Source organism: Varanus komodoensis, unplaced genomic scaffold, assembly GCF_004798865.1.
Source record: "Varanus komodoensis strain SLA01 unplaced genomic scaffold, ASM479886v1 scaffold5, whole genome shotgun sequence".
NCBI lineage: Eukaryota > Metazoa > Chordata > Lepidosauria > Squamata > Varanidae > Varanus > Varanus komodoensis.
Window position 1 is genome coordinate 49,731,293 of NW_025336087.1, and position 27,981 is coordinate 49,759,273.

A 27,981-nucleotide genomic window follows, 5' to 3' on the forward strand; every position below is an offset into this window, starting at 1 on the left:
TAGGCTCAGCCTAAACTATCTCACAGGGTGGTTAAGGGACTGAATCATCATTCTGATAAATGAAATATTCAAGTATAAATCTAAGCTTCCATCCAAGAGAAAAAAAAATAAGATAAAATGCTAATGGAAACTAGTTTTGAGTTGGGACCAATTAACGTGACTTATGTTTGATCACTCTTCCCTGCCTGTTAATACACTTGGCTTATGATACTTGGACAACTGACATAGTTGGCCCAAAGTAGAATCTTCATTTTTGCAGGTGAGCAAATCAAGCTGCATCAGCAGATTTGTCATAGAATTCATGATTGCAGTTTCTGATGTTGACCGTCGTGTGTGTGGTGCAGTAGGACCAATGAAAATAAATACTTGTTCATATGCACTGACTCTTCTCTGCATTCAGGACTTCTCTGAATTAAGTATTTATTGAGCTACAACTTTTTTCTTCTTTATTTTTGTTTTAATTACACTACTCATTACTTTCAAAACTGATGGGATTTTTGATGCTTACAGAGATTCATATCCATAGGAAAGCTTTTATTTCAGTGCAGGCCCACAATTGCCCTTTGAAGATGTAGCTGTTTTCTTGATGGTGGGCAACTAAAATTAGGAAGGGGTTTCAAATTTAACAAAGATATAGCAGTTTGAATTTTGTTCTTTGATCCTGGCCCCAGTCTTGGGAGTTTGCACCATTATGTACCAGGGTGCATGGGGGTGTGTGGAATATGGGTGAAAACATCAAACCACTTCAAAAAGGATCATTTTTTCATGCAAGGACATTGTAGGATTGCTGCTGGCATCCACATTAACTCAAGCACAGTGATACTGTGAAAACATGGGGTGGTACAAGTGTAACGTTTGCTTTATGCTACAGCAGTCTTCTGTCTGATACATTGGACTGCAATCCCTATGATTCTCTGTTAGCATGACCATTAGGCATGCCGACCAGACATTATGGGAAGTGCATTCCAAAGATATCTGGAAATCTGTGCTACAGTATTGCTTAGCATAAGCCTGTCATGTGAACACAACCTAAACACTTCGACAGAATGCCATTGTTACGGTCTTTTCCACCAGTGTCCAGTTGTTTTGATTTTCTTATTTCAAAGGTACATATTTTTGTGGAATAAAAAAGGGCATACTTAGTATCAGTTTTCCCATTGGTTTATATTTCTCCATTATTAAGGTTTAATGTAGTAACATAAAATACTTCTGCAGCTGCACTCTTAACTACCTAGGAATAAGTAGCCATCTTCCACTCATTCCCTCTGTATTCTAACTCTTGTATAAATTTGGCAACTTTATGGCACTTAAACAGATGCTGAGTCTTGCAATTTAATGAAATTCCCCTTATGGCTGGACAGGGGCGGAAACGTCATCCTACTTAAAATGTTGACATAGCTGGCTGTCATGGCAGGGGTGGATAACAACTGCCAATCACCACATTCTACCCACAAAATTATGCCTTGATTTTTCTCAAATATTTTGTACTCATATTAAATTCTTTTTTAAAAATTGACCTTGTTTCTTGTCCTAGCAATATATAAAACAATCTTACAGACTGGATCTGGACTCCTATCCATCCTTATGCAGATGTCTTCCAATCTTAGCAGTTAAACTGAGGTGATAACAGTGACAAGAGCAAATTGAATTTTCTACTTATTTATCAGTACATTTGGATATGTGTTTATTGGGATTTCTGTTTGTATCTATATATAATGTTCTAGTGATAGAATATACTAAGTACAGTGATGTTACTGTATTTCTGTATAAAATGGAAAATAGTGTCCATTTTTGTTAAATGTTGACAGTTTTTCAATAAAAATTCTTCTAAAATTGCAGGCTTTCAAGTGATGCTATCCTAAAGTTCAATTTATTCTTGGTAAGCTTGTTGGACTCTACTACTCCCTGGGGCACCCAGGTGTGTTCGTATCAGTAGATGGGGGAACAGAAGGGATGTGTTCCATAGCATACAGTATGTTCACCACTTTTCCACTAACCAGTCATGTTACGGTTTCCTGGCTTTTGTATCTCCCCCACCCACTCTCAACCATATAGATGCTTTTCTTTCCTAGGGTTTATTTTTGGGGGCCATAAGAGTTTTGGGTTCCAATATAATGGTATTTTGGGCATTTTAGTCCTGCCCCCTTTGCCTTCAGCTCCACCTGCCACTGCAATGCAGCCCCCTGACGGATTCTTTGAAGTGGAATTCAGCCTTTGGTTCATTGGAACTGATGTAGATAAGGGTCAATACTAAAGATAGGTCTAAGCAACCAGTTCATAGTTTGCATATGAAGAATAGAACCCAAGACATTTCTACATCTCTGGACTGCATGCAACACAGCAGGAAACAAGCACTGGGTAATAATAGCTTGGCTCTTTGTATGCACTATATAGTATAGGACTGCACTGCACCTCATTCCAGTCCCTTAATGACAGCTGTCACCAAGAGTGGTGACGTTGCAGCACTAAAAGGCTTCAGCACTGAAAGCTCCATATGCTTCTGATGGACAGTTGTTCTACAGGGCAGCGACGTATGTGTCAGGAGTGAAAAGGATGGCTACTATAAGTGCTTGTTCTTGAGGACTGCTGGCTGGGATGCATAAGAATCAGAATGTGATGCCAAATGGGGGTAATTTGGGAGTATGGGCTATGCTGAGACACCGAAATAAAAGAAGTGGAGGTGTTCATCTCAAGGCCAGAGACGTGGGGAAACAGGTCCTTGGGAATATTCAAGGTATACAGCAGGGAACCCTGAACAGGGGAGTTTGTCAGACACAGACTAGGTTCTTGATCCCATGATGAGGCATCAGCAGAGGAGGGAGGCCCCATTAGAGAACTAGCACATGGAGAGGAGAGATGTTCACTTTCAGAAGGCCCCTCCTGAAGGAACGGGTCCCAGGTATGCCCATAAGGAGCATTCCTGGAGATGAATTCTAGATTGGTCTCAACAAACCACTCTGTGCATGCTCAGAGTCATTCTGGGTGATAAGTGCTTATTGGGTCAGTAAAGAGTGCTTGGCAAGGAAAATGGTGTGTCGCTTTTGAATGGTCAAAAAAGAAAACCTTGGTTCACTACAAGGACCTTTTCCGGCATTCTACTGGAAATAATTATTACTGTTTGGTCCATTTCCATTTTTTTATTTATTTATTTAAAGTTTTTGTATGCCGTTCCCTTGCTATATAGCCTTGGGACAGCTCACAGAAATAAATAAATTTATAAATTTCCATTTCATGTCACTCAGCCTTAGGAACCTGCCATTCTAGTAGAGTCAAGGTGCTTGGTAAAAAATTAAAAGGATGGAATCCATAACAAGGGATTTGTAGGAGACATTCTCTAGAGAAGGAAATTATTTTGGCAGTAACAGCTTTGCTTCATACTTAATCCTTTTATTTCCTGTGACATTTTGTATACCGAAACTAGACTTAGTGATATATAAGTCAATCCTTGTTTGGTCCTTTAATAGCAGAACAAATCCTATCTAGATTGCTTCCTCCTAAACAGTTCCACCACCACTGCCAAGTGATTTTTAGCACTTGCCTACCTCTCTCTTTTGTCTCCAACCCTTTAGAGGTTTATGGGTGTACCTGAAGAATAACTACATGGGATCTGAAGTACATACAGAGTGTGGGAAGGGGAGAGAAACTTGCAGTGTTCCATACAAAATCCAACAAACATAAGCAGATAGCTAACAAAATAAAGTCAAAGCAATAACTGAATAAAAATAATGTTACATTTTTAAAAAGTTATTGGATACCAATAAGGTCTTTGCTTCTTTCCAGCAGGGCATCAGAACAGCAGGCATGGGGAGAGCATTGTAGAAGGCCCCGTTTCTCATCATAACTTGCCTCTAAAGAGCAGTGCAGGGACTGGCTGTGCTCCACCACCTCTTCTTCGATTGGCATCACGTTCACGGGGTGCACCGGTACTGCTGGGAGGGGGGCGGCAGAGAGGGGAGACACAGCTTAGTGGGAGCAGGCTGGGAGCCATGCTGTGTCAATTTCAGTTTTTTGTTCCTTTGTTGGCATTTTTTGTTGCTTGGTTTCTGGTTGTTTTGAAGAATTTTCATTTTTTTGGTATCGTGTTTGGAAACTAATACACAGAATGCTGCATTATGTGTATGGTGCTTTTTGTTTCTAACTCAGCGGTACCCAAGGTGGTTTTCCTGTTTTTGCCTGTCCCCAGTTGTGGAAAGGTTGAAAATCACTGCTCTATAGAGTGACTGCAACCACAAAGGTGTGTACATTATGGGTTCAAAGGATAAGAGACCCTGCCATGAGTTACTTAACCTATGGTGAGTTTGCAGTGCATGCAATTGACATTTGTTTATCTAACCCTTGCTTGGGAGTGGCTGTATCATGTGAACCTAGCAAGCGTGGATTAAACAAGTATTAAGCAGTCCTTATGTAACCCTGGAATATGCTTGCTGGGTTCACACCACATGAAAACCCCAGAGTTGGGACTGGACATGCAAAGTGATGCTAGTGGGTCCCACTGCTCATCCTGATGAAGAATAATCATTTTTTCCTGATGACCAAATAACAAGCGTCAGATACTTGGTGTTGGAGAGATACAAGACGATTTAAGGTATAAAATGATTTGATTTCAGCTGCTGTGGTTTTGTTTTAGCATTTTATTGTTTTATATGTTGCTTCCTGTTTTTTCTTGTTTATATTTTTTACCTTTGTTAACTGCCCAGAGAGCCATGCCTATCGAGTGGCATAAAAATGAAATAAATAAACAAACCTCTGTCGTGACAGAGTTGTAAAGATAAGCCTCAGAGCAGATGTTGTAATGCCAGATGTCCTAGGGGTAATTGTGAGTCAAGATAAGTATGTACAAAAAGTGACTGAATGCTTCTTGCTGATTATGTTTTCCCTTTATTGATGGATGTGTCCTGCTTTTATTGAGTAATGTTTGCAGTTTTCTGCTTTTAAAAGCTAAATGTATATATTGGCTATGCATGATGACTGTAGCAGCTGGTCCCCACTGGAGATGTCCTCACTTATATTGCTAGTGTGCATCTATAATAGAGAGTTTGTTCTTTATAATGACTTTGCTGGTGTTGCCTGTCTCTCTCAATGAACCATGAGGGGGACTTTTTTTTACCCTCAATACTGATTTAGATAACCCAGGAGGAGCCATGGCTTCTAATGGGATCTAGGTCAGCCAGTCCCTTGGACCAAAGACAACTGACAGCCCCACCTAAAAGCAGGATATAAATGAACATTAACAAATGAATCTGTAGAATTTAGTTTAAAGAATGTCATAGTTTAACTGTGCAGTGGCTTATACCAGAGTAACAATAAGAGGTTAAAAAGCTAAACCATCACAAGTTATGCATAACCTTTGGTTGCTCAGTGAACACAGCTTCTTCCCAACAACAGGTATATGTCTGACCAAACGACTGCTCGTGGCAGGTAAAGAATTCCAAAGATGTGAGAATCTCCCTCAAAGTGACATGTCAAGATCTGAGAAGACTTACATAGTAAGGAAAGATAATCACCTTCAGCATAACCAGAGTGCAGACTAACTTTTGCACAAAGCAGCAGGGTGTGTTTTGTCTGAAACAACACGGCATTATAATTTAATCTTGTTTGTTTATTTAGATGTCTGATATGCCCTATTTCAGAAGGCTTAAGGTATTCAATTGAAAACACTGTTCCAGCTATAACTTTATATAACTACTACTAAAAGAAACTTAGACCTATCCCCTAGCACTTTGCCCAAATAGTATTTCTTTATGGAATGTTTACAGAAAATTTTACTCTTTATTATTTAGTGTTCCTTCAAATGTGTAGAAACTGACAGGTCTCAAGAAGAACAAATTTCTTGATTCCACCTCACTTCCATCAAGTTCTGTACATGCACCCTTTTCAATTTAGGAGTGTTTCATGTGAGTGAATACAAAAATCAAAACATGTTGGCCAAACTCATTTATCTGAAACGCCACTAACCTATTGCTGTAGTTCTGCTACAACCAGTTGGCGTGACCATTAGTGAAGAATGATGAGGAAAGTCGTCCAACAAAATCTGAAGGGCCATGCATTCCTCATCCTTGTCATGTATAAACATGCCTACCCATTCAAATAAACAGCTAGACACAGACACTGAAGCGCGCACACATCTTTTCTATTTATATTCAAAAGAACATACATCTGGTTAAAAACTATAGTAAAACTCAAGATACCCAAAACAAATCAGTAACAAAATCTATCAATTACTTTTATGAAACATGACTGGCAAGTTACCTGGGAGAAAGTTCCCATTGAACTCTCCAGAGCTTACTTCTGGTCACATAGATTCCATATGTAAAAGAAAACCAAATTCATATATTTATTTAATTTATCTCCCGCCTTTTCTTCTTCTCAAGGTACTCAAGGCAGCTTACATAACTCTCCTCCTCCTTTCAATCTTATCCTTACAGCAACAACCCTGTGAACTAGGTTGGGCTGAGAGCCTGTGACTGTCACAAAGTCACCGACTTGGTTCCATGGCTGAGCAGCAACTAGAACCTAGATCTCAATCTCAGTCCTACATCCTTAACCTCTACACCACACTGACTTTCAACAAATTAAGACAAAACAATTATATATTCATCCAGCTGAAACAGAGCCACTGTTTTTTAATTAAAAATACAAGCAATCTTTCAAAAGAAGTTTTACTATTTAAACTAATTAAATTTAAACTGTACACTAATGGGGGGGGGAGGCAGTAGAGCAACTTGAAAGCCTTGTCATCACCTCATTCATTTGCCAGAGCAAAGAGAGTGCATCAATTGCCTCGGCACTCCAGACTTATTCCATTGCTCCCGCTCTGAAAAAGGTTACGGTGCTGCATTCCCCTGCATTCCAGGTCTCCCCTCCACACACACACACCCCATTTTTTGGCTTTGGACCCCTTCAGCTTGGCAATTACTATTGTACAAGAAGCTAATGTCTCTTAGTTCACAACCCTTCGAATGCAAAGTGATCCACTGTGTTGAACTACTTAACACTACCTCCCTCCCTCCTTTTCTGGGCCAACAAGGCAAAAACACCATGGATTAAACAGGATGAGGACTACATGGAAATTATCTGCATGTGATATGAATAATTGGCTTGGCCAATATCAAGAGCAGTAACTGTACTATGAAAGCTGGAACCAAAATTAACTGTTTAAGAAACACAAAAGGCACAGTTAGCCCATCTTATCATTAATTAAGCATGCTTCTGCCAACGTATATTTATTAGTTAGTCCATGCATGGCTGATCCTGCTGATTTCCAGTCTAAGCCACAACCAGTGCCAAACCTGCTTATCTCAGTGAGGGTGCTTCAGTAAGAAAGACAAAGCAAATCTAACTATGCCTGCTCAGAAGTAAGACCCAGTAAGTTCGCTGAGTTTTACTTCCAGGGAAGTATGTATAGGATTACTACAAAATTGCTAAAAGATACAAACTGGGGGAGATTTAAAATTTTGACAGTACTATTGAGTCAGGTTATTGGTCCAGTTAGACGAGTCTTGATTAGAATGACTGAGTTAAGAAACATGATAAACCACCCTGGCTTATAAGGGTGGCTTGTTGTGTCGTCTTGAACAAAGTATCATGGTTTATTAATAACTCTGGATGGCTTAAGACAACACAACCCTGGCTTATGGAGCCACCATGGCTTCTTGTGTTGTGTAAACCCAGTGAACATCTGTTCCCCAAAGCTTCAGACAGGAGTTTTTCCTTCATTATATGGAGATCCTTGGAACTTGCTGCATACAAATTATCTGCTCTACCACTGAGCTCCTCCTCCTCCTCCTAGGTCTCGGTAACCTGCCTGCATAGCTATGCATTAAACTAGAATGTTGAGTCACCTTTGCTGAGATGGGAAGGCACAGGCTGCAGCAGGATGGGTGTCCACAGATAAAATGGAGCAATGAGATGACTTGATGGTTTTTATACACCCCTTTTGATTTTACAACTATTTGATTTTATTATCTCTGTCAAGTGGTTCCTTTTGATTGCTCAAGTAACATTCCCTATCTGGTTAATTTCCAGGCTCATGCACATGCCCAGGGTATTAAGCTTTCCAAACCCTTAACTCCAATATTTCCACCCCTTTGGAATGCATGTAGTTTGCTTATGACAGCTCAGCTTAAGAGCTCTTCCTGATAATTCTCAAGATCCATGCTCATGCCAGGGATCCAAGATTAACCCTAAGAATAACCTCACCGATTTTGACCCATTGGAATGCATGTTCATGCACATGAATGCAAAACAGTTCATTTTCAGTGCTCATTGAACCTGCCATCTCTGGTCAGTTTCAAGTCCCATGCACATGCCCAGAGATACAAGATATTCTAACCCTAACCCTAAATCAATATTTTCCATCCAAGAATACCAGCCAATCAAAATCCATGTGCATGTACCCAATTGCAAAACTGGATCATGCAAGAGATTCTTTTTTATTACTCTGCCTGCCCTCCCTGTTGAAATTCCAGGCCCATGCACATGCCCAGGTATGCGAGATTTCCTATTCCTAATCCTAACATGATTTTTTCTCCAATATTCTGTTCATTGAAATGCATTTACATGCATGTGAGTGCAAAACTGGATCTTTCTGTGGGTACTTTTAAATCGCTGTACTCACCTGACCTCCCTGTTCAATTTCCAGGCATGTACACATGCTGGTGAATCCATGAATATCAGCCTTAAGCTGATATTTTGCCTCCAAGAGTACCAGATCAATTGGAATCCATGTACATGCATTTGAGTGCAGAACAGGAATTTTCAAATTTATTTTAACACTCTACTTGCCTGCACTCCTTGTTCAATTTTCAGAACCATGTGTATGCCCAGAGATGCAAGTTTTCCTAGCCCTAATCTGAGATTTTCCCTCCAATATTCCATCCATTGAAATGCATGTGTGTTCACATAAGTGCAGATGCTGATCTTTCAAGCATTTATTTTGATTGTTCAAATCTCTTTCAGCAATGTCCAGGTCCCTAGACATCCCCATGGATGCATGATTTCCCAACCATAAGTACAAGCTGAAGTTTCCCCTTGAATATTCCACCCATTGGCATGCATGTACATGCATGCAAGTTAAAACCAAGAATTTTTGAAGATTTTTTTTTAATGGCTGAACTTGCCAGCACTCTCTGGTGAATTTCCAGGACCACACACATGCCCAGGGATGGAAGATTTTCTAACTCTAACCTGAGTTTTTCCCACCAATATTCCAACCATTAGAATTCATGTACATAGCAGTGGACCTTTCAAGCAGTTATTTTTAATTGCTCAACTCTCCAGCAATTTTCAGGTCTATGTGCATGACCAGGGATGCTAAATTTCATAACTCCAACTCTAGCTCAAGATTTTCCCTATAATATCCCACCCACTTGCATTCATGTACATCAATATGGGGGTAAACAAGGATCTTTCAACTCAACAGTCCCCGCCCATTAATTTCTAGGACTATGCAAATGTCCAGGGATGCAAAATATCCTAACCTTAATCCTAACCAGAGTTTTCCCTCTAATATTCAATTAATTGAAATGCATGTTTATGCAAGAGACTGCAAAACTGGATCTTTCAGATGGTGCTTATTGATTGCTCCATTAGCTTGCCCTTCCTGTTTAATTCCAGGATGGTGCACATGTCAAATGATGCATGATTTCCAAAAACAAATCCCAACCTGAGATTTTTCCTCTAATATTCCACTTACTAGAAAGCACATGCACACAAGTGCAAAACATGATCTTTCAATTTGTTTTTTTTTATTGTGTGACTCCCCTGTTCGCTATATTCAATTTCCAGGTACTTGCACATGTCCAAGGAAGCAAGATTTGCTCACCAAAACCTTAACCTGAGATTTGCTCTCCAATATCCCACCCACTGGAATGCATGTACATTATTTCTGATCACTCAACTCATCTGCCCTCTTTAAGAAATTCCCATGCCCATGTGTATGTCAGGGATGCTAGCTTTCTTAACCCTTATCCTGAGATCTTTCCTCTAATACTCTGCCCATTGGCATGCATGTACATGCAATTTGAGTACAAACCTGGTTCTTTCAAGTGCTTTGTTTGGTTTTAATGGCTCAACTCACTAGCCCTCTCTGGTGAATTTCCAGGACCATGTACAAGCTCAGGGATGCAGGACTTCCTAACCTGAACCCTACCCTGAAATGTTGCTTCCAATATTTCATTCTTTGGAATGCATGAGCATTCACGTAATTCCAGCACTGAATTTTTTCAAAATGTTCTTTTTGATTGCTGTACTCGCCTGTCTGTTCAATTTCCATGTCAGAAAGAGGGCAGGAGACTTCAGAAATCAAAAACTACCACTTGAAGGATCTACTTCTGCACCTGGGTGCTTTGCAATCTGTGGAAGATTCAGGGGGAAAACTCAAGTTTGGGTTATGAAATCTTGCAATCCTAGGCATGCACATGGACCTGGAAACTGAAAAGGAAGACAGGCAAGTAGAACAATCAAAAAGAACCTTTGAAAGATTTTGTGCTTGTATACAAGGGTGGAATATCGGAGGGAAAGTTCAGATGAGAGTTAGGAAATCTTGCATCCCTCCCTATGCTGAGGGGCCTGGAAAATGGTTGAGAGGGGGCAATTGTAGTCCTGCACTGAGCAGGGGGTTGGACCTGATAGCTTTCTTGGCCCCTTCCCACTCTTCTATGATTCTATTATTCTACTTCTAGATAACCATGTATAAGATTGGAGCCTGAAGTCATTATCACTGCTTGGGTTATGCCTGCTATTTTAAAAAATCCATCTAAAAATAATTCTATTTCACATTCCATTCCTTTCCTAGCTGCTCTAAAAGGTTTTACTCATTTGTGTACTCTGAGTTTTCTTGCAATGTAAAAAGTGAGAGGCTGTTTTTGTTCATGCATGGTAATGTTACATTTGACCTCCCATCTCAATATGGTTAGTATGATCATAAGATTAATGGTATTTTGCCAGTTCTAAGTAACTGATCATACCAGCGATACTTAATTCTGTTTAACAAATCTTTATCATAACTAAACTTTTGGGACTGAAGAACTTAAAATGAGGGCAAACAAAAATATGTGCTCCTTTTTAAGAACAGAATCTAATATTCCTAAACTGCTAAAATTCGAGATTGAAAATTTATTTTAGAATCTAAAGTTGAAATCTTTTCATTCCTTTCTTAGATGCCCTTGTTTATATGTTCTATTTACAAGGGGGTTTTATTTTGTTATTTTGGAGCAGTAGGCCATCTCTCTTCTAGGTCATTAATGTGCGCATGTGCACGCACATGTGTGAACACACACACACACACAGGCGAGAGCAATTTGCTTCCCAGAGGTCTGTTGTATATGACTGCTGTGATGAAGCCAGTGAATATGAAAAGTCTCTTAGATGTTATGCTATTAAATTTTGCAATAAACTATGTATCTGGGTTATTTTTCAAGAGCAAGTACTTGTGGAGGACTATATTCATCAATTAGGGTATTTAGCAACAGTTTATCTCCAAAAGGCCTGTGTACATTGTAAAAATCATCTTAAAATAGATGGTGTTTGGAAATAGCCAATTACCATCTTATAATTACGCTGGATTTACAAGACACAAGTTCCCATGTATATATTTTGGGAACTATATATTGAATAGGAGAGAACTGAGGAGAAAGGTATTCCTGATGGAATATATCTTAAGTTCCAATCTAAAGAAATGTTGTTGCACTAAGGTGCAAATTAGTCACGCCTTTTTCTGAAATACATTCTTAGATTCTGAAGGGACACGCTTTGTTTTAGGCAGCACTGTAGTAAAATATACATGTTTAGGCTTTGAATTCTTAGTTCATACCCTTTGGCCTATGTGTATATTTTAATTCAAGACCCGAAACCACAGAGAATTTGGCTTTGCCAGTAGACGAATCATAGAATAGTAGAGTTGGAAAGGGCCAGAAGGCCACTGGGTCCAACCTCTTGCTATTGCAGGGCACTAAGTTACACTATCCCATTCAGGTGACTGTCCAGGTGCTTTATGAATCTCTCCAACAAGGGAGAGCCCATAACTTACCCAGGTAATAGGTTCCATTGTTGTACTGCTCTGACAGTATTCAGAGAAATTCTTCCACATATCTAGTCTAAATCTAGTTTCTTTTAACTTAAGTCCATTATTCCGTGTCCTGCATTCTGGAACGAACAAGAAGAGATCTTGTCCTTCCTCTTTTTAACAGCCTTTCAGTTATTTATAGAGTGCTATTCTATCACCCCTCAGTCTTCTCTTCTTGAGATTGAACATACTTAGTTCTTTCAATCCTTCCTCAACGGGCTTTGTCTCCAGTCCCTGAATCATCCTTGTTGCCTTCCTCTGTACCCTTTCCAGCTTTTCTTCATCTTTTTAAAGCTTAGGCATCCAGAACTTAGGTGGACACAGTACTCCAGGTGAGGTCTGACTAGTGCTAAGTATTGTGGAACTAGTACCTCGTGTGTTTTGGAAGTGATGCTCCTGTTAACACAGCCCCAAAGAGCATTTGCCCTTTTTGCAGCTGCATCACATTGTTGGCTTACGCGTACATGATCTACAACAACCCCAAGATCCTTCCCATTTGCAGTATTGTTGAGCCAAGTGTTCCCCATTTGTAGTGATGCATTTGGTTTCTTGTTCCAAAGTGGAGGACCTGGTATCTGTCCTTACTGAATTTCATTCTGTTGTTCACTGCTCCACATTCTAACCTATCAAGATCACCCTGAATTTATATCTATCTTCCATGTGTTCTCTGTTCCACCCAGCTCTGTGTCATCTGCAAAGTTAATTATCTTTCCTTGTACTTCCTCATCTAAATCATTAAAATGTTGAAGAGCACTGGTTCCAGGACAGAACGCTGCACTGCCCCACTTGTCACCTTTCCCCAGTTTGAGAATGTGCCATCGATGAGCGTGCTTTGAGGCTGATTTCGCAGCCAATTGTGGATCCACCTAGTGGTTGCAGTATCCAGCCTGCTTTTTGCTAGTTTGGTAATCAGAATGCCATGAGGCACTTTGTCAAAAGCTTTTCTAAAGTCAAGACAGATTATGTCCCCAGCATTCCCACAATCCATGTGGGAGGTTACTCAGTTATATGTGAATACCTGTCGGTCCCCATTGGTATCCTGGCACCTTTATTTTGAACCAAATGAAGTATTCAGTCCATCTTCAAGGGCAGCCCCATGCAGAGTGCGTTACAATAATCCAGTCGGGAAGTTACCATAGCTTGGGTCACTGTTGCAAAGCAGCACTCATCCAGGTAAGGGCGCAGTTTGTAGGCCAGCCGAAGCTGAAGAAAGGCACTTCTTGCCACTGCTGCCACCTGAGATTCCAGGGACAGCTCCGGATTGAGGAGCACTCCCAAACTGTTCACCCTGTCCTTTAGGGGGAGTGCAACCCGCTCCAGAACAGGGCAGATGTCACTCACCTGTAGGGCTGAACTGCCTAACAGCAGGACCTCCAACTTATATGGATTGAGCCTCAATGTATTGGCCCTCATCCAACCCATTACCCTGGCCAGGCACCAGTTAAGGACAGTCACTGCCTCACCTGGACTAGATGGAAAAGAGAGATAGAGCTGGCTGTCATCAGTGTACTGATGACTCTGCAGCCCAAACCTCTGGTTGATCTCTCCCAGTAGTTTCATGTAGATGTTAAAAAGCATGGGGGATAAAATGGAACCCTGCAGAACTCCATGGCAAAGTTTCCATGGTGCAGAGCCATAATCTCCCAGCACCACCTTCTGGAATCGGCCAGTCAGGTAGTAGTGGAACCACCACAAAGCAGTGCCTCCAACTCCCAACCCGGCCAGACTATCCACAAGGATACCATGGTTGATGATATCAGAAGCCACTGAGAGGTTCAGGAGAACCAACATAGATGCTCTCCCCCTGTCCCTCTCCCTGCAGTTTCTGTTCTGTAGCCGGGCCTGAATGGAGTTAGACCATTAGCCCAACTAGCTCCATGTTGTCTCTTGAGCACAGCAGTTAAGGTTTCAATTTCAGTCTTCCCTGGAGATACCAAGGATTGGACCTTTTGTGCAAGGTCTACTGTTAGGCATACTGAAGCAATTGCTTCAGGCAACAGATACAGGAAGGTGCAGCAAGCAAGAAGAGAGAAATGTGGGCCATGCAGCTTGCTCTACCTTAGCCTGCTGTCTTCAGGTGTGACAGAAACCATCAGTGTTGAAGCCCTTTTAGTCTGCCAGTTCAGATAGTTTTCTGGGATGAGATGGAAGAGGGTGCCATCTTGTTTTTTCTGCCTCAGTCAGTGTCTTGGGCCAGTCTCACTTCTGCACTTAAAGTGTGTGCTACAGCACTGAGCTGTGGCACTTTCTACATGCATGCAAATGGAAGTGAGTAATATAGCAACCTTAGGATGGTCTGCACTTTATCCAGGTAAACGAAATGTATATTCTCAAAATAACTGTCCTTGCCTACATCAAACACGGCATGAGTCAGGATAGGCTCTCTAGGGGATAACTATCTTCCAAGAATCAGGAAACTGTCCTTTTAGTGACCTGTCAGCATACGCGTGAGAGAGCTGCTACTTCCGTGGATACATCGTCTCCCCTGGCAGCTCATGTCAGCAGGCCTTCCCTTCCCATCTGCTCCATCTACTACGTGCGCTGACCTTGCTTTGCAAAGAATGCTTAAGGTACTACAGCCGTGAAGGGAAGAAGGTCTCCCTGCCTGCGCGCGGGCGGGCGCGCGCGCAGCTGCCACTCGCCGCAGCTGGAGGAGGGGAGCTTGGCTGGCGGGGGCAGGTCCAGCCAGTGCAGTCGGTCTCCTTCCCTCTCTTTGCTCGGCAGCAGCGTTCACCACGGCTGAGGAAAAGCGGCGGCGCCCTGAGCGGCCGCGGGGCCCGTCCCCACACTGAAGTCACGTGGCGCGCCTGGGAGGCGGGCCGAGGGAGGAGCGGGAGGCGGGGGCAGGAAGAGGCGCTGCCGCGGGTGGCTGCAGAGCCGAGCCGGGGAGGAGTGGGAAGAGGTGGAGGAAGATGGTGGCGCGCGGGGCCGGCTGAGTGGAGCGCTGCTCCCCGGGTTTCCTGCCCTCTGCCGCGCAGCTGCTGCTCCTGCCGCCGTCCGCATCCGCGTCAGACCTGCTGCTGGCGCACAGGCTCCGAGCGAAAGGTAACAGCGAGGCGGCGGCTCCTCTCTCCGAGGGGGATGGGAAGATGATGGCTCTTTGAATTGAGGGAGGAGCGAGGGCGGCAGGAAAAATAACCCCTCAAGGCGCAGAAGCCGGTGGCCTTAGACGGCTGGTGATGGAGGCGCCGCGGAAAGGCTCGCTTAACCACCTGCCTTGTAAAGGGGGAGGCTGGGGGGGCGGGGGGCATGAGGCTGTGGATGAGCGATGCCTGCGGCGGCGTGGGGGGTCTACGCGGCAATGAGTGTGGATGCGTAATCCAACTTGTCTGGTTTCTGCGGGGCTTGGACACCCCTTTCTCCTTTTCTCGAGAGAGCTACACCAACTCCCCGTTAGTTAATGTTGCGGCGAGGGGGGGGGACGTAGTAGCAACCGACTCCCCACCGTCGACTTAAGCAGTGCCAGGCGCGGAGCTGATCATGGGAGGAACTTCTGCACCGGTGGAGGTGGGGGAGATGTGTGAGGGGTTTTTTTGCTTTTTCGTTTAGGTGATGGGAGTTTTTGACGTCGGTTTGTGAGCGAATGAGCATCATATGGTTGTGCCTCGGGATCGTGAGGAAAGGCAAGGCGAGCGCATCCGTGCAAGCCTTGGTGCATGCAGTCGCGGTCGACAACAGTTAATGACGTGTGAGTGTGTGTGTGTGTGTTTATTGGAAAGGATTGTTATTGGCATGAACCAAGTATGATCGGCTCAGGTTGCCCAGTAGCTTTTTAGGGTGTGGAGGAGCGGGGAGTGGCAAGGCACGAGTGGGTACTCACAGATGGTAAATGGGGAGGAGGCCCTGAGGTGGAGGACAGATTAAGGCATTTTTTTTTTCTGAAGGGTGCGCTGCTGGTTCCCCTTCCTGGCAGGACATCTCCTGGGAAAAGCAGTCCTCACCTTTCTGTCATCAAGGTCTGTTATTGCTGCTATTCTCATCACTGACATTATGTATGTTGCTATCGCTGCTTGGCTTGGGAAGAGAGGACCTGCTGCTGTTGACACAGATCAGTTCCAGGGAACAGAAGTGCCTGCCTGCTTTACTCCTTAAAGCAACAGCTTATTCTCATCCTAATGCAACCCTGTGCTTGCTTTGATTCAGTTCGGTAGTGTGTATTTTAATATATTTCCTATAGCCATGGCTCTCATTGGGATATTTGACCATTTATTTTGCATTTGTGATGAGGACACTTATGCTTAACCTGGAGATTCATTCAGTGCCTTCCCCATCTTTCTTGGAGGCTTATTGGGAAGACTGCATTTAGTGTGCTTTAACCAGTGAAAAGATTTCTTGAGTGCAAATATAGCTTGGGCACTTAAAGGCACTTAAATTTATTGCATAGAATGGACAAAAAAACACACCTTTTGCCTTCCCTCTCCCTCATATCCAGCCTTGCATTTTAGGTATAAGCAAATGCAAGAGTCATGAGCAAACCAAATACATGGCATATGCATATTTAACCTTGAGACTTGATGTTTATTTCAGTCATGGAGGTGTGCTACAAGGTATGGATGTGAACATCCATCAGTACACATTTAGATATTCCTTTGTTTATGTATTTCAAAGACTCATCTAGCATCAGATGAACAATATCTGAGTCATACTACCTTATGTTCTACTGCACTGCTGTCAAAATGGGAAATATTTTTCAGTGTTTGCAGCCTCTGCCCATTATACTCCAGAAACACACATACAACAGTCATGCATTGAGAGGTCAAGAAATAGAAAAACATTTTGTTTTCTGTATTTTTGTGTGTATATCATAAAAATAGTATAACACAAGATATTTCAGCTCTGCCTTGAATATCAAAATCATCTTAGAAACTTCAGATACAAAGCATACATCTGGTGTCATTATTTTGTTCCTTTAGGTAGAGGGACAGATTTGCATAACATAGTTCTCTCTCCATTCCTAAGCATATTAAAGCTGAAATCCTACGTATACTTTACTGGGAGTAAGCCCCATTGAACACATTGAGACTGGCTTCTGATTAAACAGATATGCAGGGTGGGGTGGGGGGCATTATTTCTGTGCTGTGATTGACCTCATTAAGAGTACCAGACAATCTTTTAAAGTATACTGTCCAAGATTTGATATTACTCTTAAGGAATGTTTTAACTTGTTTATTTTCAATAAGAAACCACTGCAGGACTCTTTATTGCCACTGTTTTAAAGCACAACTACCAGCCAGTGGTATTCAGAAAAGGAAGTCAGTTTAGGACAATGTATAACTTTGTCTTTATATATTTTCTATATATGCTGTGACCATTTTTCTTATATAATCTATCCTTTATACATTCAGATAACACTTCTGAGTTCTGAGAACTTAAAAACTGGAAGCCATTAGACCATATGTATTACTTTTATGCCATATTGAGCTATGCCTTTGCCAGCTGCTATGACTAGAAGAAATTCAGCAGGTGAAGCTTTTCATTGCTTGTAAATGCAGGCAAAAAGTTTAACCTGTTACACTTCTGTTAGCTGTGAAAGGTTCAGGAATCTTATCAGAACCAAGTGAGCCACCCTAATTGAAAGTTGAATTTGACTGTGGAGACTCAGATTCAGTCACCATGGAGCTCTCTAGGTGGCATAACCTTAAACTAACCCTGCTCACATAATGTTTAAGACTATAAATTGTGATGAAAACTAGCAAAGATGAAAGATAGCTTGACTCCAAATAGCATTATTGTGTTTGCTTTAAAATAGCTAGATATAGATTGTAGTAATCTGAAATAAAAGGGGGCATAGGGTTAGATTTGAACTCATTTATTAAGCAATAGTAGTAGAATGTATGTATCCTATAATTCACAGAGGTATAATACCTCTTTTGTAGCTATTCTAGCTTGCAGCTATATTTCTGTTTAGCACTAATGAGTTTGGCTTGATATAAAATAGGAGTAATGTCTTTTGACTGTTGCTTAGTCTTCTGCCAGATGTAATGCCTAGCATTTTAGAAAGCCGGTAAAGAACAAAAATTCAAAGGTTGATCTGTTGGCTATAAATTGAGATCACCAGGGAAAGTGGGCTCTAAGGAAGAGAATATTGCTTGTAAGAAGCAGAAATATTTTTATATTTCAATTTACAAGGTTTATTGTGTCTTAACTCAAAATGGATTCTGCTATATGATTTTCCATTAATACAGTGATCCTAAACATGCTTATTTTAAATCAGTGCAGTATCTAAAGAGATGCATTTAGAGCTGGATGCTAAGTATAGCTTACACCAAGCATTGTATTTTTCTTTTTATTAGTTACATAGTATAATCTGCTTGTTTACTTGAATTTCTTAGGGCTGCCTGGAGAATGCTGAGTGTCGTAGACTTTTCTGTCTAAATCTGGATAGGATCATGTCCTTACATACTATAACAGGCATCGGGGAGCCAGTGTAGTGTAGTGTAGTGGTTCATGCTGGACTGGGACCCAGGAGTACTGGGCTCTTGTTTTCACTTGGCCACAAAGTTAATAGGGTGACTTTGGCCAGTCACTAGCTCTCAGCCTAACCTACCTCACATGGTGCTTGTGAGATTAAGCTTGAGAGGAAGAGGAGTATTATGTAAAACACCATGAGTTCCTTAAAAGGTAAAAAGGCAGGATATAAATAAAATCCTGCCCTTACATGGCTCCCTCATAAAAATTGGCATTCTGGACAACTTGATTTACTCTTTCCAATCTGCATCTTGTGTGATAGATCATATTAGCTCTAAAGGATGTAACTGTTGCACAGTTGGTTATTTTTAACTATTATGATTGTCTTGATGATGATTATTGAATAATATTTATGTTGCTCTGCTGTCAGTGTTTTCTAAGTTGGTTTAATGTTCCCAAACCAGAAATCAATAAAGACAATCCAGTAAACTTATTCATTCTTTATTCCATGCCCAGGCCCCACAAGCATGGCATAAATGCAGTTATGGCACCCTCCTCTTCATATCCCCAGCAACGGTTATTCATAGGCACTCGGTGGGAGATAGAGGAGCCCATGTCTTTTTCTTCCATAGGAGAAAAAGCAGCTTGTGAAGGTTGCCTTGGAGCTGAAAAAAAAAGTAGGGAGCATGTTGCATGATACAACATGCACAGTTTTTCTTCAACTCCCCTAAACTCTCTTAAGTGAAGACTACCTAACGGCTGTCTAGATGTTTTTGGTCTGCACATCTGATCAATTCTAACCATTGTAGCTGATAGTAATGGTTAGCTGTGGTTCTTTGGCTGTTTTAGCCTATATGTTATCCACCTCTTAATTTAAAAAGAACAAGATATAGAAATTAGGAAACAAGAAGAGGGAGCTGGAACAGTTCTCATTTTGAAACTGTTATGGTTCGGCTGTCGTGTATGCTCGCTTTTTTGTTTGTAACAATGTTTGGCATAAATGTACACAGAAAAATATGTGGAGATTATTCTATTGTACAGAGTTCTACTTTATAGTCCTTGTGGCTGGCGCCATGGCCCTGACTATAAATGCTAGACAGCACCCCTGAAAGGACCTTCAGCCCAACAAGATACTGGTCACCCACTTGAGGAAGAACCTCAGAAACCACTCATGTGTTCCCCAGAATGAATGGCTAAGTCTTCCCTTCAGCTTCAGCCTCCAGGAACAGCTCCCACAAGGCCTTTCTGGTCTCTCAGCTACATAAGAATTTAAGGCTAGAGAACATGGACCCTTTAATACTGCAGTCAGTACCAAGTAAGAGATGGAGCTTATGAGGGACTTAAACTGACTGGGCTACTTAATCCCTTGATGGCTGCTTGTCCCCTGCATGGAGCAACATGAGGAACTGCCCAGTCTAGCCATTTCTGCAGAGTGCTGTCTGCTATTAATTTCTTCCTTGCTTGCTCTTGTTTATCCAGCATAGCTGTCTATGGAATGTGGCCCTTGCCTTGTCAGTTATACTTTGCTTAAAACAGAGCCTATTTGGGGACTTGATTGAACAGCTACTTTCCCTGTGGTCCACTCTGAGGACTGAGAACAGGCCTGAGTTAAACAAGATGCTGGACAAAGTAAGTTAACTTGTGGAGCACTTCTCATGCCCAGCATATTATTTTGAACTTTGGTGCCTTATCAGCTTGTGCTGTTAGCAAAGGAGGCAGCTGTAGCCCATGCAGGCACTTCATTGGTGTGCCAATACGATATGAATATCAGTTAAGGGACCTGGATTATTTTATACATTGTCATGCCCGACTAAGTTCTTCTTGCTTGCTTTGTATCAGATGGGTTCTAATTTCCAATAGTTTTACAATCATTAATACATCTGCCATGACCTTTTATCTTCCTCACATATAAATTCTGAGTATTAATTGGCTGCTTCTTAGGCAATTACTTGAATCTGTATTAGAATCCCTGAAAAGGAAATAGGTTTCATATCCTGAGCTGCTATTTTGTATCTGGGTCTGCTCCCATCTGCTTCTTTGCACCTGTCTCCTGTTGGTGGAGTTCAGATCCCTAGCAGCAATAATAAAAAGTTCCCCAAAGTATGTCCATCTGTCCATTATGTTATATATTTAAGTGCAATACAGAAGCAAAACCATTATCATTACTGTTCTGAGTGCAAGCCTACCAATAGGTTTGTAAAGTTAGTCTGTTCCTGTGTGTATAAAAGTAGCATAATATAGATTTTACATGCGTGAAACCTGTATTGGTGGGAATTGAAGACAAATACGTATGTGTGTTACAGTTAAATTGATCTACATAATAGACCAGATGCTCAGAACAATACAAAGGCATTTTTTCCTTTGGTTGCCACTGAAGAGGAATATTCTTATTCAAGGCTATGTGTTATTAGTGGGTTCTGTACAATTATATATTGATACTGATTTCAAAATGGAAATCAATCAGTGTTTTTCATTTAGCACTTTGCAACAGTAATGCATGTACAATATTCCATTGCAACAGTAATTGTTCAATATTTATTACATGATAAAGTAAGCATTTTTCATGGCACAGGATATAATTATTCTTTCGTTCTAGTAGAATATTTAACCCAGTTAAATATACAGTATATTTGAAATTATATTTTTGTTTATATTTGTCCTGTGAAGATCATTTGAATGATCTGAAAATAAATAGTTTATTTTCTTTTGCTTACAATTCTGCTGAAAATTTTTGACTTCTCAGGTTCATTAGTAAAAATAAATCCATGCTGATTATAAATGCAATGATAGGCAAACTCAGCAGTTTTAAAGGTGTAATAGGTGATTATTCCTAGCATACAGACATGCCATTAAAATACATATACATCTCAGAGTAAAATGGAACTGATAGTGACAGCGTATATTTCCCAGCAACCTTACTGAAACAAGAGTTGAATTTTTTGAAATGAATGGTTGTCAGCCTATCATTCTTTGTTATTTGACTTGTTCAAATTAATTAATCTATATGCAGCTATTCGAACAAACATTTCTACATATTATAACAGTTAAGTCATATTAAGTGTGTTATTTTTTCCTGGTGAACTATTTCAGTGAAATACTTGTATTGGGACAAAAAATAGCATAAGGTACTTTAAAAAGTGTTTTATATGTTTCCTATATACAAGTAAAATAAGCATGCGAAATTAGCTGTCTCTAGGGCAGAGGTAAGCAATTTGGGGCCTTCCAGATGTTTTAGCCTACAGTTCCTAGCATACGCAGCTGAAATGGCCAATGGGAATTGCTGTAGGACAGGACATCTGGAAGGTTGCAAGTTGCCCACAGCTGCTCCAGGGTAGCATAATATTTTTTGATGAGAAATGAAACATTTCCTGTACAAATTAACCTAATTTGCATTGGAAACTTTTCCCACAGGCTCCATATTGTATACTTCTGGTTTATAACGGCTTAATTTCAGATAGCTGAAAATTGACTCTTGTTTCTCATGGAGAAATTTTATGTAAATCTGTTCAGTGCTATCTAAAGTAGCATTTTGGGTGCTTCTAAGTTGGATTTCAAATGGTGGTAATAGCAACAATCTCTCTTCTTGACTGACTTGATGATTCTGATCTGGCTAACTCCCAGCTTCCTAGCAAAATCTGATGGGATGTCCCATGTTTTTGTAATACTTCAATTTGCTATTTCCTTTTGGATTAAATAATAAGGTATTTATTTATTTATTTATTTATTTATTTCTGTACTGCCCCATAGCCAAAGCTTTCTAAGCTGTTTACAACATTTCATAAAATAATAAAATCAAATAAAAATATCATATATTCAAATAAATTAAAAAGTGTAAAGTAGCCACAAGCAAGCAGCAAAGAATGATCCTGTAAAACACACCTGAGATGAGTAATTTCCTCAAGCTCCTGAGTATCCAGATAAATCCTTAAAGGATTTGGCATAAAGGGCTATCTTAACCTGATGCTAAAAAGATGACAAGTCTGGTGGCAGGCAGGCTGTTGTGGGGAGGTTCTTGCATAGATGTGTGTGTGTGGGGGGGTGTACCATAGAGGGGGTTGTACCTTCCCCTTATTACCATCTTCCAAGCCTCCCTTGGAGTTAGCACTTGGAGAAGGCCCTAGAGCAGCGATGGCGAACCTTTTAGAGACCGACTGCCCAAATTGCAACCCAAAACCCACTTATTTATTGCAAAGTGCCAACATTGCAATAAAACCTGAAAACTGAGGTTTTAGTTTAGAAAAAACAACTCATACATTAACATCTTTTGTCTTAAAAGAGAAACAATAAAAGAGCTTTCAATGATACAGCTTTTTGTTGAAAGGTAAAAGTTTGCATTTGGTGTGCTTTTGCACAATTAATGTGATCTTTGCTGTTGTATGCATGCTTACACTCAAAACTCAAAGCTAAAATCTTGTGTTAATAAAAATGAATGTATTAAAACTCACAATCAGTCCAAGCAAATATATATATACATACACATATATCCTTGGCAGTGCACTGACCAGCCATGTGAAAGCTCAGACGAGTCATGGCTAATGAGTTGCGCCTCGTGAAATCTTTGCCTGGTGCCACTATTCCTTTCTGAGCATGCACATGGCCCCTGTGTGCGCTGTTATCCAATGCTCAGCTGCTGGGGTGACTTGGCTTGTGTGTCAACAGAGAGGCTCTGTGTGCCCGTTGCGGCACACATGCCAGAGGTTCGCCACCACTGCTCTAGAGGTTCTGTTCAAATAGATTGTGTTTAGGAGAGGCACTTGGACAGGGAAAGCAGTCCCAATATGTGCATTTAAAAACGACAGAGCTATATATCTAGAGCCATTTATTTGCCTACGAATTGTTTTTACACATCTGCACTGATTCGTATCATACAGTTCTGGACAGTGTCTCAAGTTTGTGATCTCTGCACATGGTACATATGGACTCTCGAGCAAAAGGAAAGCAAGATCACTTGGTAGAACATGATGGGATGTGGCAGATGTGTAAACGTGTGTGTTGACATCTTTGTTGGGATTGTGACCTGTTGTGCATTCTGATCACATTTTCATGCACAGTTGTGAATTTACCCATTCAGCCTTCTGTTCGTACAGTTCTTGGGGACAGATCCAATGGCTCCTTCATTTACATATCAGCAATAGCTTATGCATGCATGCATGCATAAATACAGCATCATGAAGGTATGAAAATGTACCCCAAGTGAGTAAACATGTACCCTGTAGAGAGAGATGAGAAATTCTACATGTTAGTGAGTATAAGCATAAGAATAGCCATTCAGAAGAAATATTTGGAGTTATAATTTGATGAGATAGTGGAGACATCGAAAGAAATGTGGAATTTAATTCTCCTTTGGCAACATCTGCTAACATCTTTGGCAGACTTTAGTAAAAATGTTCAGGCTCTTAACTTTCCAATATGGCCAGTAAGAGCTGTATGTTGCTTATTACTTTTCTAAAGGATTCAGTCAAAAACACATAATCATGAATTTTAATGGAAAGTGTTGGAGATGCAAAGAAGTGGAAGGGACTCTTTACCATATGTGGTGGGCATATAATAAGGCCAAACAATTCCAGAAAGTAAGACATAGTGAAATATAGAAATATGTGAAAATTAACTTTCCAATGAATATGACAAATATGCTATTGAGTATATTACCAGAAGCTCTCCCAGGAAATATGGGAGAATTCTTTGAATCTATAATTACGTAAGCCATCATGAGGCGTTAAGTGATGGGACGGCATATAAAAACTCCAAATAAATAACAGCAGCCAGAGTTAGAATTGCAACAAAATGGAAAACAGAAGACTGTTCAAACAGCCAAAACTGGAATAACAAACTAGCTGAACATGTAGTTATGGCAAAATTAACCAACTATGTAAATAGAAGGACAGTCAAAGATTTTAATATAAACTTAGCTTATATATATATTACTTAATAATGGAGATAAAATAGTTTAAATAGGGATGATTAAGCTGATACATCTTCTAATAAGTCATAAAAAGGAAATCCAGTTAATAAATTTAATCATAATTGAGAGAATAAATGGAATATTTGGATATTATTAATACACAATGTAAACAAGATTAAAGGTAAAGGTTTCCTCTTGATAAGTCCAGTCATGTCTGACTCTAGGGGGTGGTTCTCATCTCCATTTCCTAGCCGAGGGAGCCAGCGTTTGTCTGTAGACAGTCTCTGTGGTCATGTCGCTGGCATAACTAAACACCGAAGTGCACGGAACACTGCTACCTGCCCACCGAAGTGGTACCTTTTTATCTACTTGCATTTGCATGCTTTCGAACTGCAAGGTTGGCAGGAGCTGGGACAGATCAACAGGAATTCACCCCGTTGTGCAGATTCAAACCGGTGACCTTTCGATCAACCAGCCCAGCAGCTCAGCCGTTTTAACCACTGTGCTACCTGCATTAGATTAGTATAATTATTTTCTGAAATAAGGGAAAAGGAGGAGAAGGGGAAGTGGGCAGAGAATGGTGGAAGAGTGGAGGAGAGGGAGAAAAGAGGGGAAAATTAAGTTTAATTTGGTTTCTGGATATGCTCTGGAGTTCATCATAACTTACTTGTTTAAGTTAAAGCAATTTTTCATGTGAAATTATTAGTTTTATTTGGTTTCTTACCAATTTAATGAAGCATTATTTATAATTATATATTATCATGTAAAATTGTAGCTATAAGTTTAGGTGAAATAATAACTATTGCTGATTCTTTGTGAAAATTCCTGCATCTAGTTTGATAAACAATTTTAGTACAAGGTCCCTTGGTAACGTTTTCTCTTTGATGGTCTATGTTTTTCTTCTGTTTCTTATTATTTACAAAAATAATTAAAAAGCGTATAGTTCATAGAACATGCTATGCTGTCCAAATTTTCCTCTAAAAGTCCATATATACTTCATAAGTGTTTGAAGAAAACCTAGGTACATTTTCAAGAAAAACAGATACATGATTGTATCTCCTGGAATAAAATTAGAAGGCATGAAATAAATAAATGTGCTAAATAAGAGTATTTATTCATTTATTTAAAACTTTTCTACCCCATCCACCACTGACATCTCAGGACGACTTACAATAAGGAACAAATAAAATAAAACGAACTGAGCACCCAGCAAGTCAAGATAAAAAACCCCAGTTAAAACCAACTAAACATTAAAATAGTGGAAAAATGAAAAGTTTTCACCTGATGCTGAAAAGAATAAAGTGTTGGAGAGCGTATTCCATAGAAGGGGCGCCACCACAGAGAAGGCTCTCCTCCGGGTAGCCACCCTCTTGCTCTCCTTCAAGGAGGGCTCCCAGAGCAGGACCTCTGCCTCAAATCTCTCAAGGGGCAGAAGAACACATAGGGAAGAAGGCGCTCCTTCAGGTAACCAGGACCCAAGCCGTTTCGGGCTTTATCGGTCATCACCAGCACCTTAAATTGGGTCCAGACTTCAATTGGCAGCCAGTGTAACCAATAGAGGACCCGTGTTATATGTCAATATCTGCTGGTCCCTGTTAATATCCTAGCAGCTTTATTCTGAACCAACTGAAATATCTGGACCATTTTCAAGAGCAGCCCCACATAGAGCACATTACAGTAATCCAGTTGGGAAGTTACCAGAGCATGGGTCACCATTGCTAGGCAGTGTTCATCCAGGTAAGCATGCAGTTGATGGATCAGCTGAAGGAAAGAGCACTCCTTACCACCTGCCACCTGAAACTCCAGGGACAGGATCTGGATCGAGGAACTCTCCCAAACTGCACACCCTATCATTTAGGGGAGTGCAACCCATCCAGGACAGTGTTAAAATCACCTGGAAGGCTGAACCGCCTACCAACAGGACCTTCATCTTGTCTGGATTAAGCTTCAGTTTATTCGCCCTCATCCAGCCAATTATGCCAGCCAGGCACCAGTTAAGGACGGCCACTGCCCCCCTGTCCCTTTCCCCACACAAGTCATCCTACACGGTGACCAAGGCAAGGAGTAAGCATGCAGAAGTTCATATGCCCTTTAAATGTGCATTTCTGTGAAGAGATTCTTTTGAAGGAAGTCATGAAATACAATTACATTTTGTCTTTCATTTGAACATATACAAATTGAAGGCTATGTTCAATATAGATTAGTAATATACATCTCTAAGCGTTTATGGGCAAAGACAGTAGGATGCTAACGCTTGGAATGGAATCCATGGACCAATGATCTCACAGTATAAGGATGCATTCCTAGGCACATCTAAAGAGAAAGAAGTTATACACCACCCACCGTATCCCAGCCATGGCATCAGCATGCTGGGAGTTGTAGGACATAGTAGTAATATAGTTGGCTGGGGAAAGCTGGGAGTTATAGGATTGTTTTCTGCCTTAACTTACATAGCATTGTGCCCCAAGGCAGTTAGTATGTTTATATGACCTCCAGCATGTACTCCTGAAGATCTCATCCAGCTTTTTGATACTCTAAGGAAGAGGCATGAATATCTGTCTTGGCATGTTTCACCTCTACTGCTCCTATTCTTGTCATCCTGAAAAAGATTTTCTCTTACCTGGAGGTGATAGTGCTAATGGAGGTTGTATTCTGTTCAGTTTCTATCCTCTGCCTTTCTTTTCTGACCTTAAAATAGACTAGAATTTTCTCCTTGCCTAGGCAAACCTTTGTGAGTACATTAGAAGATGAAGATAATTCAGACTAATGGAATGGGGGAGGGGTGGGATGAAGGTTAAGGAGTATATATCAGTTGTCTACTTTCCTCATATAAGAACTGTGCTCTTTTTCTCTAAAACAGAATTATTATAGTGAAGAGCTAATAAAGGTTCATTGGGATATAACTTAAAAAGAGGAAGTTGTACAGTAGAAATGTTTGGAAATATTGAAGAATCTGCTAAATGAAGGAAATTGAGATTGTAACTAGATAAGCATAAATGGTCCTTTCCTGTTTTATAGCTACTTGTGTAGGGAACATTTAATCAGTTTAAAAACATTAAACAATATATAAGCATATACAGTCTTTTATTATTTTACAACTTTATTTATCCAACTGTTTTTTCATCATGCAAGTATCTTATTGCCCTAGCTTTTATATCAAGGTGAAGCCTTAACATTTATGCTAGTTGCTTTGTAGTTTGGTCATATATTTATGCATATATTTATTTATGCATTTCTATGCCTCGCTTTAGCCAAAGCTATCTTAAATTTACTTTAAAACAGAATTTATGGGACCTGAGGATGATAAATATGGCTCTGAAAACAATTGAAGTCAGCTTACAATTCCTTGCAGAAGTATTTCCACAACTTTGACTTTCTAATTTTTGTTGTGTTACAGACTGGGATTTAATCGGTATTATTAACACTTGATCAGACAAGATGTTCAACACTGTGACGGTGCAAGATGTTCTTACTGTGTCCCAAGAGTGAAATAAATAAAAAATAGCATTTGCTGGCTACGTAAGTGTTCTCTTTGGCTGTAAACGTCATGCTAAAGTAGTTGAATGGAGTCTATTTGTGAGCAGTACCAATGCCACATGAGCTAAGA

At 40.6% G+C, this 27,981-nt stretch overlaps 2 protein-coding genes across 3 annotated transcripts in view; one reads left to right on the top strand and one right to left on the bottom strand.

The window, feature by feature from the left end:
- PTAR1 (protein prenyltransferase alpha subunit repeat containing 1) overlaps nt 1-27,981 on the top strand; it is a 97,863-nt gene that overhangs the window by 41,959 nt on the left and 27,923 nt on the right. The window contains exons 8-9 of one of the 2 annotated variants that reach the window (XM_044445785.1): nt 1,840-1,879; nt 3,784-3,806. The exons of the other annotated variant lie outside the window; for it this stretch is intronic. Of the exons in view, the coding sequence (XP_044301720.1) occupies nt 1,840-1,862 (23 nt within the window). The 3' untranslated portion in view covers nt 1,863-1,879; nt 3,784-3,806. Of the gene's footprint in view, nt 1-1,839; nt 1,880-3,783; nt 3,807-27,981 lie in introns of those variants that run through there. 2 annotated transcript variants of the gene reach the window in all.
- Nucleotides 23,015-27,981, bottom strand: part of LOC123031184 (protein FAM189A2-like) — a 109,432-nt gene continuing 104,465 nt past the window's right edge. The window contains exon 6 of the transcript XR_006416236.1: nt 23,015-23,682. The gene's annotated coding sequence lies outside the window, so the exon portion shown is untranslated. The remainder of the gene's footprint in view (nt 23,683-27,981) is intronic.